The 18,429-nt window shown below is 44.6% G+C and overlaps 1 protein-coding gene across 1 annotated transcript in view; it reads left to right on the top strand.

Moving 5' to 3' along the window:
• Positions 1 to 3,495: 3,495 nt before the first annotated feature.
• LOC146858951 (uroplakin-3b-like protein 1) overlaps positions 3,496 to 18,429 on the top strand; it is a 266,907-nt gene continuing 251,973 nt past the window's right edge. The window contains exon 1 of the mRNA XM_085649602.1: positions 3,496 to 3,664. Within this exon, the coding sequence (XP_085505728.1) occupies positions 3,607 to 3,664 (58 nt within the window). The 5' untranslated portion in view covers positions 3,496 to 3,606. The remainder of the gene's footprint in view (positions 3,665 to 18,429) is intronic.

Genomic DNA, 18,429 nt, shown 5'->3' with positions numbered 1-18,429 from the left:
CAAGAACCTTGAAGCCCAAGGTGGATGTAAATTCAATCTTTTTCCCGGTGGCTGTCAAGGGACATGTCATGCAGAAGACTGAACGCTAAAAAGCTTTCCTAAAATTGGCACAATCATAGTAAGATGTGGACTGGACCCTGCACAGTGAATCATCAAAACCTGAGTTGATACAGTGTGCAATATTCACCGCTTAGCTTTCTTGCGTAAGCCTCTAAACCCACTATCCTCTAACTCATCACAGAGTGTGGTGGGGTCAGTGAGTCTCTTTGACCCCACCCCACTCTGTGACCAGTTAGGGAAGGCTGGAATGGCATAGCACCATTCCTTGAATGAGTGAATTATGGAGGGGTGGAGTGGCATAGCACCATTCCTTGAATGAATGAGTTAGTGAAAGGTGGAGTGGCATGGCCCCATTCCTTGAATGACGTGAGCTAGGGAAGGGTGGAGTTGCATTGCCCCATTCCTTGAATGACGTGAGCTAGGGAAGGGTGGAGTTGCATTGCCCCATTGCTTGAATGACGTGAGCTAGGGAAGGGTGGAGTTGCATTGCCCCATTGCTTGAATGACGTGAGCTAGGGAAGGGTGGAGTTGCATTGCCCCATTCCTTGAATGAGTGAGTTAGTGAAAGGTGGAGTGGCATGGCCCCATTCCTTGAATGACGTGAGCTAGGGAATGGTGGAGTTGCATAGCCCCATTCCTTGAATGAGTGAGCTATGGAGGGGTGGAGTGGCATGGCCCCATTCCTTGAATGTCGTGAGCTAGGGAAGGGTGGAGTTGCATAGCTCCATTCCTTGAATGAGTGAGTTATGGAGGGGTGGAGTGGCATAGCTCCATTCCTTGAATGAATGAGTTGGGAAGGTTGGAGGGCATGGCCCCATTCCTTCAATGAATGAGTTAGGGAAGGCTGGCATGGCCCCATTCCTTGAATGACGTGAGCTAGGGAAGGGTGGAGTTGCATAGCCCCATTCCTTGAATGAGTGAGCTATGGAGGGGTGGAGTGGCATGGCCCCATTCCTTGAATGGCGTGAGCTAGGGAAGGGTGGAGTTGCATAGCCCCATTCCTTGAATGAGTGAGTTATGGAGGGGTGGAGTGGCATAGCTCCATTCCTTGAATGAATGAGTTGGGAAGGTTGGAGGGCATGGCCCCATTCCTTCAATGAATGATTTAGGGAAGGCTGGCGTGGCATAGCTCCATGCCTTGAATGAATGAGTTTGGGAACGATAGGGCGGAAGGGCTCCATTAATGAATGAATGAGTTTGGGAAGGGTTGAGTGGAATGACGTGAAGTGCCTGGTGCTGCAGGACTTTAGCCTGAAGCGCCCAGAAGCAAAACGTCATCAAGGGTTGGAGCTCAGCCCAGAAGGCTAGTGCTTTGCTACGTTGATGACCTCACAGGCCATAGGGCTGTGAGATCATGAGCCCATCAATTTGATTGACAGAAGTGCGAAAAGAAAGTTATTAACTGTGATGTTGTTAATGTCTGTTGTATTTTCCGGTTACTTGTGAAGCACGCTACTACTCATGGGCTAGTACCGCACTATATAAAAGTGTGCAATAAACAATAAAAGGCTCAGTTACATCCTTAAAAAGATCCATTTAGAGTCACCAGGGATGAGAAATATATGAATACTGACAAATAGTGACATCCAATTTTTGCAGGTGTGTCTAAAGTTTGCAGAGTTTATACCCTAGGTACTCAGGCATGTGGTGCTGTGTTACATTAATATTTAAACCAAAAAATATTTGTACTATTTTTTTTCTCCAAGTTTGTACTACTTTTGTTTTAGCTTTCCTGATACTTTACCATAGGGAGACCTCAAACACCAAGGTGGCAAGGAGTAGGTAAAATGTGAAAAGTGTATTAAACTTGAAAAAAATGTAAACATATGTTGATGTTAAATATTAATATACATTTATATTTGTTGCTGAAAGGTCAATAAAATAGTTGCAGAACATTTTGTTCTTTTCAGCCATGTTTCTGGCTCCGCCCCCACAGTAAGTGACCCTGACCCTATTGCATTTAGGATCACAGGTCCCATATTGTTTATGCACTTCACAAGCCAACCTTTAAAAGCTAAGCAATATCTTTCCCATCCTAATATGTACATGCATGCCACCACCGCTATCAAGTGACAGCTAGAGAAAGGCCTTTTATATATGTCAGAAAGGCACATAGGATATTGTAGTTTCACTCTGCCCCATCTCCTGGTCCCCTCTGCTGCAAATAGCAGGCTGTTGAAGGGACTTGGGATGAGGCAATGTACCAAACCTGTGATGACATCCTTGTGGTGTTGTTCAAAGAGTGTGTGCTCTCACTCCTGTCATTTTGGGGAATCCACGTGCATTGTTCACTTCTTTTTAATCTATAATGGCTTGCTTGCTCTTTGATCTAAATTAGAAAACTTTACAAACCCAGGACATCCCTCTTGCCGTGTCACCCGTGAATGTTTATGGGCCTGATTTACAAAATGCGTTTGCCATCGCAAACAGTCTGAGTCGTAGTTTGTGACATCAAAACCAATATTTTACATGGTAATAAACCCATTTTAGGAGTCAGTAAGTTTCTAACGAATCCTAAACTGGATTTTTGAGTGGATACCGGTTTGAAATGTATAAGGGTTGTGTTGTAGGTGTCCCTTCCAAATTGCGAATCGGCATGAGACGTATCAATGTTTTGCGACCGTAATCTGATTACAAAACATTGAAGGTACACCAACACCTGAGTTAGGGTGATAAGCCATTCACAAAAGGGAAGGGATCCCCGTCACTCTTTGTGAAGGTAACAAATAATTGATGGGAAAACAGGCCGCACTAAGAAAAAACAGTCACTTTGTTTAAAGGTGATCACAGCAGGGTGGTCTTGTGATGGCCACCAATCAGATGGAGCTGCAATTTGCGACCTGTCACATTAATATTCATGAGATAGATAAGATATTACCTGCTAGGATTTGGAATTTTATAAAATGTCCTAGTTTGATTCATAAAATGTCTTTACTGGTCGCAACATTACTGTCACAAATAGCGACTAGTATTTTTGCAACAGGTAACTAGCACAATCAGCCCTAAAGCCTGTGCCACTTACACCCACTACATGGACCAGGACAGTCAAAGATACTCAAAATGCTTATTTTGTCACAGAGGTTTGTACCTTGAGACCTCAGCAGGTTAGACATCACTCTAAGGCAATAAAATCGCTCTCTGCGTATTCACTAGTGATTCTTTACATGATGATATACAGACGTGCGAAACATTGTGGGGACTGTGGGAAGGCCAAATAATAGTTTGAGTCCTGAGTTTACCCCTGCCCTTCCCACAGTGCCTCCTCAGTTCTGCTTTGAATTCTCTGATGACAGGCCATCAGCAGTGGCGGGATAATGGCCCGAGCTGCGCCCAGACAGACCTGTTGGTGGTATATATTTAAATGCATTCGTGAGCGCAGGGAGGCCACAGGGCGCTGACGCATCCCGCGTCTCTTGGAAGCCTGCGGAGCGGGCGCGTGCCTGGGAGAGGCAGGCCAGAGGCCGCCGTACAGATGCGCGCGAGTCCTTCCCACTGCCGGGTGACGAGAGGTGCGGACAGAAAGGCATCCTCCCGTCTGCAGGCAGCATGTCTCCGGGGTGTGCGGTGCTGCTGCTGGCGCTCGTGGGGTCTGGCAGCGCTGCAGGTAGGACTTCTTTGAGCTAGGGAGCTTCCGCGGCACCTTCATTTAGTCTAAAGGACCCCTCAGAAGGTGTCCAGGTTGGTATCATAACATAACAGGTATCCTTAGACCTGTGTTAACCGGAGCACTTAATAGCAGATTATTGTTGTTACCGAGCATGATAGTCCTTTTTTATCGACCTAGGAAGGATAACCGGCTGCTTGGACCCAGCGGTAATACGAACCTGTGGACGCAAAGTCAAAAGTAGTTCCAGCAGTGGATGTGTTAGTTCCCTGAACCATCCGGGATGGACCGTGTCTGCGATGGCCATTGGCCGGGCCTCAAACTATGGGGGGCATTCAAAATTGGAAATGTGTTCATTTTTGTCCTGTAATAAAGCAAGCACTATGACCAGCAGCTTAAAAATATGGACCTCTGGCCCGTTTTGATGCTGAGCGGTTACATGGATTGGCAGGTGACGGGAAGTGGATGTCGCACTGGGAAAGTTCAGCATTTCACGGGGTAACTTCCAAAAAACGTAAGGAACGAACGGAGGATGAGGAAACATCAAACTTGTCCCAGAAAGTAGGCATTAGCGTAATCCCTATGTATGAATGTGACCCCATATATGAGATTTCCGTGACTAAAACCATTACTTCTAGTTTGCATACAGAGGACATCCGCCGAAAATATGTGGATCGCCTGTCCGCCATATTTAGTGTGTATCCATGTATGCACTTTATTGGTGGACGTCCAAACCGCCCTATTTATTGGTGGATGTCCATGCACCCTATTTAGAGTGATTGCCCCTGTATACAGTTTATTGGTGGATCTCCCGTACGCCTTATTTAGAGTGCATGCCTGTGTATACATGTATGCTCTATTAATTGGTAGATGTTCCGCCCACCCTATTTAGAGTGCATGCCACACATCAACCCTATTAAGGGTGCTAGCCCCTGTATACTGTTTATTAGTAGATGTTCCGTCCACCCCATTTAGGGTGCTAGCCCCTGTATACAGTTTATTGGTAGATGTTCCGTCCACCCCATTTAGGGTGCTAGCCCCTGTATACAGTTTATTGGTAGATGTTACGTCCACCCTATTTAGAGTGCATGTCCCTGTATATAGTGTATTGATGGATATCGCGTTCGCCCTATTGCGAATCAGTGGCTTTGTTAACCCCTGCTTTCACAGCTTAAGCAGGGGTGTTGCTGACAGTCACAGTTATTTATGAGCCTTTCCTATATGGATGGATGAATGGTTGAATGAATGCAGAAGAATGGATGGGTGAATGGATGGATGGGTAAAAGGATATATGATTGTTTGGAAGTGTAAGTGGAAGGATGGATGGATCGATAACTAATAATGAAGGGGTGGATGGATGGAATGGTGAAAGGATGGATGAAAGTATGAAAAGATGGATAGATGGATGGATAAATGAAAGGCTTAAAGATGAACGGAAGGGGTTAATAAGGGACCTCATCTAGAGGCGGTAGGGCTTACTCGCTTCACTCACCCAATGACATTCGAGGTATAGATCAAAGTGGGGGTATTTTAATTTTCCGGCTACTCCCTTGTTTAGAATGCATACAGCGTATTGTGGATGTCCCATACGCTCAATTTAGAGTGTATGGCTGTGTATACAGCGCATTGATGGATGTCTCGTCCACCCTATTCGGAGTGCATGCCTATGTATGGAGTTTATTGGTGCATGTCCCGTATGCCCCATTTAGAGTGGATCCCTGTGTTTCCGTTCCATTGGTGGATGTCCCGTCTGTTGGCTTAGAGTTTATACCTGTGCATACACTGTATTGCTGGATGTCCTGTAAGCCCTATCTAGAGTGTATACACATGTAAGCACTCTATTGGTGGATGTCCCGTATGCCCTATTTAGAGTGGATACCTGTGTTTCCGTTCCATTGGTGGAGGTCCCGTCTGATAGAGTTTATACCTGTGTATACACTGTATTGCTGTATGTCCTGTAAGCCCTATCTAGAGTGTATACACATGGAAGCACTCTATTGGTGGATGTCCCGTATGCCCTATTAGAGAGTAAAGGCATGTATAGGGGGCTGCCAGAGATGTACTCTAAATAGAGCAGACAGGACATTAGTCGGTTTTTGGCACATGTCCCATCCGCCATATATGACTCATCAGATGAGCCAGTTTTGGTCGAGATAAGGACCAGAACAAGTGCTTAATGCGTTCTTAATGTGTTTTAATATGGTCTATGTGCCCTTTCGGAATCTCGCCTGGACGGAGTATATGAATGTAAAGTGTTTTTAATATTTAAAAAAAAAGCTTTTTGAACAAAATGTTTTTATTGTTATGGATTGTGCACATGTTGAAATATCCTCTTGTTTAGAAAAGGTATATGAACAATTATATTAAATGTTAAGGAGTACCCAGATCCATGTTGGGGTGTTTGGGTTGCCTTGACACTGCTTTTAACTATCGCTCAATTAAAGTGTTGTGGTTAGGTACCAGTGCTTATTTCATAAAAAACAAAAAAAATGAGTGCTGGTACCCAAAGCTCCGTTCAGAAGCCGCGGCTGTCGCAATTAAATGTCTTTACGTCGAATAACGAGGCTGCGTAGTATTTAATACATCTCATGCATTTTTATTCCACTCTCTGCCCCTTTATCTCATTGCTGCAGGCTCCAACTTTCTCTTTTGAGATTTTATTCTGTCTTTTTCTACCCTCTTGTTCCCCCTTTGTGAGTTTTCCTTCTCTTTCTCCCCAGAAATGTCGAATGAGGAGAAATACTTGCCGGTCCCCAGAAATGAGTGGGCGTGGCCTCCGCCGGCTCAAGTTAAGCACTGATAGGCACAATGGAAGAGAGGGGTGCTGAGTGGAGAGCTGAGGCAGAATAGGACTCTGCAGGAAGTTTGAAACTTTAAGTGCAATCAGTCCACTTATCGGCGTCTTTAGGTCTAAATGTGGAGTACTTTTGTTTCTGGTGCTAGAAATTGAAAATACACGAGGACTCGATCACAGAGGAGACAGCTGCTTGTAGGCACTTCCATGAAGGGATGGCACATGCCTTCACATGTGCCGCTCCTTCCCAAGCATGTCACTTCCAGACTGTTGACATTGTACAGAGATATTTGATACTTTTCTTCGGCACACAGACCCACAATTATTTACATTTGTGTTTACTTTGGAGCTATTTTTCCGTGCAGTGAAAATGATAATTCCAAGGGGGTGGGGTGAGGGTGGGGGAGGGGGTTGGGGTGTGTGTGTGGGGGGGGGGGGTCAGAGGCTTTTTGAGTTCACTGTGAAAACAATGGAGAGATACTGTTTAGGAAGTCACTGTTTAGAAATTCAGAAAACCTAACAAGATTTGCTACATCTTCTTGTTTCTCCATGTACAGCAACAAAAACAGGATTCAGAGTAGGGTCCGATATAAATATTGAGTCCTAAATATTATTTACAAAAAAATAACTCTACTGGAGTTAATCATAGAAAATCTGTACCCACAGCGATGGTATTATTGTCAATTAGATTTTTTTATTTATTTTTTATAGTTTTATAGAGCGCGAACCAGACCCGTGAGGGTATCAGAGCGCTTTACAGGATTGAATGGCGGGGAAATAAAGCATAAGGATGGGAGGGATCACATTGGGAGAGAAAGGGATACAGGAGGAGCACGTAGTTCAAAGTCCAAGCTACATGAGGTAGAAAAAATTGAAGCATGCAGAATAAAAATAAAAAGGTTTCCAATCCACGAGGTGCACCATAGCTGAGGTCGACGCTTCATTTGGGATAAAAAAATTAGAGCAGGTAGTTAAAAGGTACAAGAGGCAAGTCTATGAGGTGATTGTAAAGAGTTCGCTACATGAGGTATTTTCCCATTAAGAAAGTTTTAGTCTCCTTCTTAAAGTGTGCCAAGGACGGGAGTCTTCTAACGGAGGGTGGGAGAGAGTTCTTGGAGCGGCTCCAGAGAAGGCTCGATTGTAAGTTTTTTCCTTCCGGAAGTGTGCTGGCTGCAACAGCAGGTTTTTGGCAGATCGGGAATTTCTGGCCTTTCCAGATATCACAAGTATTTGTGCAAGAAATGTCGGCGAATTCGCGTACAGAGCTTTGTGAGTTATGCAAGCCAGTTTAAATTGTATTCTGGCTTGTATTCTTCCAGGGGAAGCCAGTTCAGAGCTTTGAGGTGGGGAGAGATGTGGTAAAACAAATTTGAACCCGTTATGAGTCTGGCAGCGTTGTTGAGGCAGGCTTTCAGTGGGGCCAGAGAGTTCTTGGGTAGCCCTGCGAGAGTAGAGCATCCATATTCAAGTCTGGAGATGACTAGGGCCTGGGTTGCCATTTTACGGTCGGACCTATCGAGGAAGGGTTTTAGGTTTCTTAGGTAGCTCAAGTGTAATCTAGCCATTTTGGCCATCGCGTTTATATGGCTGTGCATATTCAAGTTGCCATCAAGGGTTATTCCCAGGGATTTTGCTGAGTCAACAATGGTAGGAGGGCAGTTTAGTGCCATGATTGTCTTGATCCATTCCTGGATGTCTGGATTTGGTTTGGGTGGGGAGATCACAAGGAATTCTGTTTTGTTTGCGTTGAGTTTAAGCTGGTTGGCGGTGAGCCAATGGACTGTTAGCTTCAGTGCCTTGTTTAGGGAGAAAATGTCCTGAGGGGAAGAGATTTTTATGTAGACCTGTGTATCGTCGGCGTACATAAGGTAGGAGATGTTGGTGGCACGAAGCACCTCGGTGAGAGGCTCAAGATAAAGGTTGAAAAGGGTAGGGGAGAGGGTTGATCCTTGGGGGACTCCCACAGAAACTGAAGAGGGGGCGGATAGATCACCATTCATGAGGACTCTTTGTGAGCGGTTTTGGAGGAAGGATCTAAACCATTCAAGGACGTTGCCCTCCAACCCCATCCTGAATTTGAGGCGTTCAAGAAGAATTTCATGGTCCACCGTATCAAAGGCGGAAGAAAGGTCTAGAAGGATTAGGAGACAGGTTTTGCCTAGGTCTAGGGCTTGGAGAGCGTCATCAACAATGTGGAGGAGGGTGGTTTCTGTGCTGGTACAATATTTATATCAGGTAATATGTCTGACTATAAAAATCTGACGTAGAACAATCCTTACAGTGTGTTTAATAAACATTACTCAAATGTAGAAAAAGTATAACTGAGATTTTTTAATTACCATTATATTGATTCATTTGGGCACAGACGTGAATATTCTTATTTTTGGCCCTTTTTCTTATTTTTTCGTCATTAATACGTGTTTTTTAGTGTCCCACTGAGGATAACGTTTCTTACTTTCTCAAAAATTTCTGCAGACTTTCTATATTTTTCTTTCTCTTAGTCAGATTGTCACTTTCTGGTGATGTCATTTTCTGTTGATTGATTTTATTTCTAATGATCTTTTGATCAAAGTGTCTCTCTCTTCAAAATGGTGGACTGATGTCGGATGCGAGGGATTTGTTTAATCAATTTTGAGAACACGTGAATTAATTATGCTCATAATTTAAGCAAACCACGTACAATGCCTAAACATTTCGACTGAGACAGATGTTCAACAGTGCAGAATGGAGGTTCCTGTCTTCCATCTCCTGAATCTCTGGGTCAGTCCTGGAGTAAATTAATTGATCTTAGGCTAATTTTGTGGAAAGATCAGAGGTTCATTAGGTATAGAGCAATATCATTTGACAAAAGTCATAAGAATAGTCGCAGTGTCCAATGTGATCTCTATGACATTGTAAGAAGTGACATCATGTAAAAAGATCACAACACGTGATGGATGTGAATTTTAAATTTGAGTTCCTAGCGAGACCTAGATTCAGGCCTTATTCCCATTTGAGATATTTTAGATGCAAACACTTTCCCGTACGTTGGGTTTATTATAAATCTTGCTGTGGTAAGAGCTGTATATGTGCTGCTTGAGATCAGCTCTGTTAGTGGTAATAGAATGTTTCTGCTTGTGGTAACTGAATTATTCTGTTAATGGTAATAGAATACTCCTGTTAGTGGAAATAGAACGCTTCTGTTAGTGGTAATAGAATGCTCATGTTGGTGGAAATAGAATGATTCTGTTAGTGGCGATGGAATGCTTCTGTTAGTGGTAATATAATGCTTCTGTTAGTGGAAATATAATGTTTCTGTTAGTGGTAATAGAATGCTTCTGTTAGTGGTAATAGAATGCTCGTGTTTGCGGAAATAGAATGTTTCTGTTAGTGGCAATGGAATGCTTCTGTTAGTGGTAATATAATGCTTCTGTTAGTGGAAATAGAATGTTGCTGTTAGTGGTAATAGAATGCTTCTGTTAGTGGTAATAGAATGCTCGTGTTTGCGGAAATAGAATGTTTCTGTTAGTAGTAATGGGATGCTCGTGTTGGTGGAAATAGAATGTTTCTGTTAGTGGTAATAGAATGCTTCTGTTAGTGGTAATAGAATGCTCGTGTTAGTGGAAATAGAATGTTTCTGTTTATGATAATGGAATGCTTCTGTTAGTGGTAATATAATGCTTGTGTTAGTGAAAATAGAATGTTTCTGTTGGCAGTAATGGAATGCTTCTGTTAGTGGTAATAGAATGCTCGTGTTGGTGGAAATAGAACGATTCTGTTAGTGGCAATGGAATGCTTCTGTTAGTGGAAATAGAATGTTTCTGTTAGTGGAAATATAATGCTTCTATTAGTGGTAATAGAACGTTTCACAACTGGGTAGAGTTCTGTATTTTACTTTTGGGGTGAAAGTACTGAAAGATACTAAAGATCTACTGTTTATTACTTGGCCTGGGGTGAAGATGCCTTTGAATCCACATTTGCTAATTTAATATTTTACCTGCAAACATTTCTACATCCTATTTTTCTGAAATGTGAAATATTTCACAGATCATCCAAACTGAAACTGATAGTGAAAGTGGTATGTACAACAATTAGAAAAAATAGTGGAACTTACTTCCTATTAGTTCTTCCCCTTTTATCCTCTGCATTTCAAAGAAAAAAAGGAGAACATCATTTAAATCATTTTTTCAGTTGTATTTCCCTTCTAAAGTCTCAGAACATTTGTATTTTGTTCAATATCAATTAACAAAATGGATCACCTACCCTTGATCCTTGGCCGTACTGTCTGTTATAATTCAGTGCACTGCTTCCTGCATGATAATTATGCCCCTAAAAGGCAGTTGTGTGTGACCAGTGAGGTTCTTACACTTTGTTAGACAAAATCTTTTGAACTATCTATTTGTCCTGGGTTTAAATTTTGTGGCAAGTTTTTTTTTGTACAAAGCAATAAACTTTACTGATACCCTGTGTTAAATGCCACAAGCATGACTAACAGGCACAGCAGTACACATTGTACAATCCTTACTTAAAATGCACCTGTAGCCTGTTCTACAAACAGATTAAGATCCTCGTTACATGAAAATAATGTCAGTCTAGACAGATGGTATGTTTATTCACACAAATAGATAATTACAAGCAGAGATGGATGGCTTTAAATAATTCATCTTTGCCTGGCGGGGAGCAAAATGAAGTTGAGCTGAATGTTCTCCTGTACGCCAGGTTATTTCCAACCTCTGTTCCATTTCAACAGTGGCGGCCCGCATAGCTCGCGGGTGGCGAGGCGGGCGTAGGGGGTCGCGGGGTGGGGGAGGGTTGCGCGGGGGTGGTCACAATTGCGGGAACTGTACATAATAAAAAAAGAAATTAACTTACCTTGCTGCCGGGTTCCGCGTCTCTGCTCCTGCTCTCCTTGAGGAACAGGAAGCACAGCCAGGCTTGACTGACTAATCACAATGCTGCAATGCAGCATTGTGATTTGTTGGAACCCAGGCTCCACTAACCAATCACGCTGGAGCATTGTGATGGGTTTTCAGTGTCCTGGTCCTGTAATGCAGCCTGCATGGAGAGCAGGGAAAGTGCGCATGATTGGTTTGGGAGCCAGAGAGGGCCGACCAAACAGTCATTGCACACTTAGGAGTGGGCAAACCACTCCTCCTCTCCGAGAGCAGAGCAGCCCTGCCTACCAACCCACCCGCCTGCAAAGCAGCACAGCAAAGCAGAAAGTTATCATTTTATGTTTCTACTTCTCGCACTGCTTGAAAGCAGTGGGGGATGCTCCTCCGCCATAGCGGAGGAGCCACAGCTGCATTTAAACTGCTAATATGGCATGGAGTGCAATATAAGGATGGACTGGGATGCTGCTCAGAGAAATTACCAGTGGGTGAGATTAATTCAAGCATTTCATCCATCACTTTTTATGTACTTCAGTGCGAAGCTCTAAGTGGGATGGGAATGCCCAGATGTGTGCCCCTTGCACACTGTGCCTCTGGAACCAAGCTATACCTGACTGCTAAGACCTAAATAGGAGAAAATTGCCTTGGGTTGTCTTAGACCTGGGGGTCTCTAGTTGGCTGAGGTAGGTACCTTAGGCCAAATAGGGACCCTTGCTTCCACGTCAGGAAAAGGAAAGACACCTTCTCAGATAGCCCCCGCTCACCCCCTTGGTAGCTTGGCACGAGCAGCCGGGCTTATCTTCAAGGCTAGTGTGTAAAGTATTTGCAAACACGCTCTCAGTAACCCAATGATGACACCACAAATGAACTCCACTCAAGTGTCATAAAAACGAGTATAAATGTATATAAAAAGATATACGATGAGACCACACGATATAAATCCAACATATGCGTATTTGTAATATTCCTCCTGTCCGGTTGTTAGGCCAGCCAGCCCTTGTAAGTTCTGGCGATATTAATGAGCAATTCTAAATGATCCACCGCAGTCCTAATGCAATGCTATGCAGTTCGTAATGCTAGAATTAGACACTTTGCAATGTAAAAATAATGCAGTTCGTTATGCAACAATCAGGCACTTTGCAATTAAAAATAATGTAGTTCGTTATGCAACAATCAGGCACTTTGCAATGTAAAAATAATGCAGTTTGTTATGCAACAATCAAGCAGTTCGTAATGCCAAAATAATGCAATGCGTAACGCAACAATCAGGTAGTTCATTATGCAACCTAGCGCAATGCGTAATGCAACAATCAAGTAGTTTGTTATGCAAAAATAGTGCAATGCGTAATGCAACAATCAGGCAGTTCGGAATGCAGAAATAATGCAAGGCGTAATGCAACAAACAGGTAGTTCGTAATGCAGAAATAATGCAATGCGTAATACCCTAATCAGGTAGTTCGTAATGCAGAAATAATGCAATGCGTAATACAACAATCAGGTAGTTCGTAATGCAGAAATAATGCAATGCACAATATACTCCAGCACCGATCACTGTGTCTTAGGCGGTCTCTCCGCCACTCGTACTGACTCGCGGTCAGCTTCTGTCAACAGATGCCCCCACACTGGTATGGTGTCAACCAAAGTGCAGCTTCGCCCTCCGGCCCCGGTACTGCCACTCCTTGGCAAGTACAGGCCGCGATACGAGCCGAAGCAGAGGCTCGCGCTGCAGGAATGGGAGAGGCCGAGAGCGTCTCTCTTTGAGCCCGCACCCCGCCCCAGGCAGCAACATACGTTACCTGGGGTGTGCGACCTCACTCTCCTCTCCTCGCGACTTGGGCCTCCGATGCAATCTTTGTGGATTCTGGGCAGTAGAACTCGGGCCCTCCCTCTAAGGGGTTGGTTCGAGGTCACGCTCTGGCAGCGGCGGATTTGGGCCGGCGGCTCAGCTCCTCTGGGGCTGCCGGTCCAGGCCGCTGGTGCTATGAAGATCTCAGGCTGCAACAGGGCACATGCACACAGCGTCGCTGAGACTCACTTGAGCTTTGGTTGTGCACAATCACAGGGCGCTCCTCACGAAGGTCTCAGGCTGCACGAAGCACACACACACAGCATCTCTGAGACTCACTTGAACTCAGGGTGCACGATAACAGGGCAATCCTCATGAAGGTCTCAGGCTGCACAAAGCACACGCACACAGTGTCACTGAGACTCACTTGGACTCCGGGTGCACGATAACAGGGCAATCCTCACGAAGGTCTCAGGCTGCACCAAGCACACACACACAGCGTCGCTGAGACTCACTTGGACTCCGGGTGTGCACGATAACAGGGCAATCCTCACGAAGGTCTCAACCTGCAAAAAGCACAAGCACACAGTGTCGATGAGACTCGCTCGGACTCCAGGTGCCCACGATCACAGGGCAATTCTTACGAGGGTCTCAGGCTGCCAAAAGCACACACACACAGCGTTGCTGAGACTCTCCTGGAAATTTTGGTGTTCCTGAATTTCCGCAACAGGAAGCCAGCTCACCTCGGGCCCTTGGGGATAAGTTACTTCCGGACACAGCACGCAGCAAAGTCCTTTCAAGCAGGGGGACACAGCACACAGCAAAGTCCCTTTAGCCTCTCCTTGGTTAAAGCAGCAAACTGCAGGCCAGCCCCAGAACACACAGTAAGGGTCAGTCCTTTCATTCAGTCTCTTCAGCTGTTTCTTCCTTGGCTGAGGTTCCTCTTGACCACGAAGTAGGTTCAATCCTTTTCAGTCTTGATCAATCCATTTCTTCAAGGTTCAGGGGCTTCAGCTCTCATAGTTATATCCCTAAATGTGTTTGTGTTCAGGGGGGCACTGACCCCTGTGCAAACCAGTTCTGGGTGCCTCCCTGCCAGTGACACTGTCTTCCTTTGATTAGTGGGGGTCTGGATTCTCAATCACTCAGCAGGAGATGGGGCCATTGTTTTATGGCAGCAACCCAGTCCTCTTCACCTCTAGGGGCTACTCCTTCCCCCTACCCTCCAGATGCAGGTCAGCCTGTTGTTGACTCACCTCCTCCCATCGGTCAAGACATTTCACAGATCCTATCACTTTCAAATCCAGACAGTCAATACACAACCAGGCAGACACACACAGAAATGTTAGAGCACAAAAACCCAGCCAATTCTAAGAGAGTGGTTTCTAAACACACAATGCAAAAACCACCCTCATAAAAAGATGTGTTATTACATTGGGAGTTCAGGCCCACTAAACTTCACCTCTCCATCTTAAGCCTTTGTGAAGATAGGCTGTAAAACATATTTCACAGACTCCCCGTTCTATCCTATGGGCAAGATGGCCTTTCAACAGAGAAAAACAAAATAAAGATTATTTCACTGTCAGGACATGTAACACACCTTAGTACATGGCCTACCTTTCACATGCACTGCACCCTGCCCAGGGCGTACCTTGTACCTACCATAGGGGTGTCTGATGTGCATAAAAAGGGAAAGGTAAGGCCTGGCAAGTGGGTGCACTTGTCAGGACAACATGGCAGTTTAACAAACTGCGCCCAGGCACTGCAGTGGCAGGCCTGAGTTCTCTCATTAGGGCTACTTGTGTGGGTGGCACAATTAGTGCTGCAGGCACACTCGTAGCATTTGCATTATCAGCCCTGGCACACATAGTGCACTTTACTAGGGACTTTACTAGTAAGGCAAACATACCAATCATGGACAACCAATTACCATTACAATCTACACAGGGAGCACTTGCACTTTGACACTGATCAGCAGTGGCAAAGTGCCCAAAGCATCTAAATTGGCAACACCATGTCAGAAAAAAGGTCTAGGGGGAAAGCAAAAAGTTTAGGGAACTTTAGCCAAGAAGGGCCCTGTCCAACAGGTTGATTGTGCTTTAGTTCAGGAAGGACTTGGTCTTGCACTTCAGGGTGGAGTGTTCCTACTGTAGCAGGGCCGAGACTGGTTTGCATATAGTTGGTTCCAAACTGAGGTGGCGTTGTGTGCCAAATAACAATGGACTGTGATGCGGCCCGAGTAAATACCATTGGCTGAGATTAATACAAGCATTCCATCTATCACTTTTTGTAAAATTCAGTGTGATGCTCTAAGCGGGAGGGTATGCCCAGACGAGGGTCTCGTGGGCGCTGTGCCACTGGAACCATGATATGAGCCCTAATAAGGGTAAAACTGGTCTTGGGTTACTTGTGATCCGATTTGGGGAGGACCTCACCTGGCTATTTGGGCTGGACAGTTCCTATTGGAGCAGGGTCAAGACTGATTTTACATGTGTCTAGGTCCAAACTGAGATGGGCATAGTGTGCAAAATAACGATGGGCTGGCGTACTGCCCAGAGTAACTACCAGTGGCTGAGTTTCATTCAAGCATTCTATTCATCACTTTTTTGTATACTACAAATCAAAATAGTGGCATGCTTGCAAATAAGCATGGTGACACCCTTCACGTTACACCACATGTGTGAATCCAGTCATCGGCTAGAGACTCTTTTGCCAGAAAAGAGTGGTGACAAAGAAATCTCTGCTAATACTGGGCATTCCGTGTGGCTCTGGGTCATTACGGCAGCACGCTCACTGTCCACGAGCAATGCTGTTCTACATTCATGAACTGCCAACGTGCTTCCTGTGTTTCAAAAAGTGAAGGTAGCTGGTCAAATGTATTACATCCACATTTTACAGGTTTACAATTAATGCCACACCCAGCATCATAATTGGGCAATTAGGTAAAGCTTGCCAAGTTGTTCAAGTCGTTCACAGAAGAGGCACATGAAGGAACACCTTTTACCATAGGAACCAACACAAGATTTCACACTATTACCAGCGGCCTTCCTCATAACATTCGTTTCTCGCTGATTTGCAGCAGGAGTGTAAATCCAGGAGCGTTGTACGGGTGCCAGGACCGATTTACACAATCACTGTTAAGGTTTCCATTGTTCGATGTAGTAAATGAAGCACAGACTTCAAAATGAGAACATTCCAAAAGGATTATTCAGGTATAATAGAACAACTCCAGCCAATGTGTGCACAGCAGCCCTTCAACCTTCAACTACGTATTATGGGCTCCATCATAACAGCGCTTTATGTGTGACCAAGTCTTCCAATGTACTTTAAACAAACACTACCTTTTATACTGTAAATGATGTCTATGTTCCCACAGGAATGCTCAGAATGGGTCTTATACCACATTTGTTTGCTCTTTGCCTGCCTCAGAACATCATTGAGATGTGTCTCCTAGCTCTACCTTCAGACAAGCAAACAGGATCATGTCCAGTTTATTATAAGAAGATATTTAGCAGAACATATGCATCTGGCAGAACATCTTTATCCACAGTATTTATTGTAGCTGAATATTTTATGGCAAGACTAAAGGTTACCATTATGATTATACACATTGCGTGCCGGCTATCTTCATTACCCTGATTGCCAGTCCTCCTCATCTCAGTCCTAAGTGATTAAGGCATTTCCGCCTCCGAAAGACCGTTTAAGTAGCTGCTTGGCTCTTCTACCAATTTTACATAAGTCTTTCTTCTGTCTTCATGCCCACCTCAGTAAATTTAACAAATTAAAACAGAGGTGTAAACAGGGGAAGAAGAGAGGGGTGGGGTCTGGTACAAGGAGGCCTACGAATCGGGGGTAATGAAGGCTCCGGTAAGTAATGTGCCCCATCTCTGTCCTCCTCCTTCCAGTCCTAACACATTGAGGAAATAAGAAGCACCAAGGACTTATACTACTATTTACTGATGCAGAAAAAAAACACTTTATTTAAGTGGCAATTACTTCATTGCCATTTTTAACACTGTAGAGGTAAAGATACAGTTTTGGTCGCCCACTGGACCTAATCTATAATGATTCACAAATATCAAATGTATTTGATTAACATTTAGTGGCTCCACATACCTGATGTAGAGATGCAGCTCCCAGTTCTGCAGAAAATGCAGAAACTGGCCTTGTGGACTTAGTTTGGACAGACCCTGGATGAGAAACACCTAGGGCCCGATTCACAGAACAAACTTAAGACAAAATCCTAAACTTAGTACCATTTTGGTATTCACAGAATGCACTTACTACTTCTGGTATTCACAGAATGAACTTACTACTTTTGCGATTCACAGAATAAACTTACTACTTTTGCTATTCACAGAATGGATTTACGACTCCTAACTTTACGTCCGCACTCGGGCCGGAAATTCCGGGCCGGAGGCGGAGCTTTCGGCCCGGAGGCGGGACTTCCGGGCCGGAGGCGGAGCTACTGGGCCGGAGGCGGAGCTTCCGGCCCGGACGTGGGGATTCCTGCCAGTGGCCTAGATCCGCCACTGGCCGGAATCCCCACCTCCGAGCCGGAAGCTCCGCCTCCGGCCCGGAAGCCCCGCCTCCGGCCCGGAAGCTCCGCCTCCGGCCCGGAAACTCCGCCTCCGGCCCGGAATTTCCGGCCCGAGTGCGGACGCAAAGTTAGGAGTCGTAAATCCATTCTGTGAATAGCAAAAGTAGTAAGTTTATTCTGTGAATCGCAAAAGTAGTAAGTTCATTCTGTGAATACCAGAAGTAGTAAGTGCATTCTGTGAATACCAAAATGGTACTAAGTTTAGGATTTTGTCTTAAGTTTGTTCTGTGAATCGGGCCCCAACACTTTTGTATGATTGTGAATTAGCCTGTTTAACTCATCAACTTATTGTCTGGGAAGCTAGTTTCTTACCATTTTTCACTGAGCCATACCAGAAAATAAAGAGTTAGATACTCTGAATTCCTTAGTCTACTCTAAATAGACAGATAATACACATCTGATGTGTAGGGATGAGGTATTTGGGAATCATTCTATGATTGGAAAACTAACTGGCAACACTATCTCCTAGGAGAGGTAGAAACTGGAATTTACTTTTGGAATAAACTTGGGGTCCAACTTGAGGACTACTCTATCAAGCAATAAGCACAAATATGGATAGGAAATAACTAAAGCACCCAATTCCTCCAGCCTTCTTGCTGAGGTAATGGCAATCAGAAAGGCTATTCTAGAAACAACCGTCCAAGATCGGTAGCCTCTAAAGGATCAAAGGAGTATTGTTGTGACCCTTTAAAACTATTGACTAATGCTGGGTTG

The sequence above is a fragment of the Triturus cristatus genome, chromosome 3_2, assembly GCF_964204655.1.
Source record: "Triturus cristatus chromosome 3_2, aTriCri1.1, whole genome shotgun sequence".
NCBI lineage: Eukaryota > Metazoa > Chordata > Amphibia > Caudata > Salamandridae > Triturus > Triturus cristatus.
This window is presented reverse-complemented; position numbering and strand designations above follow the sequence as displayed.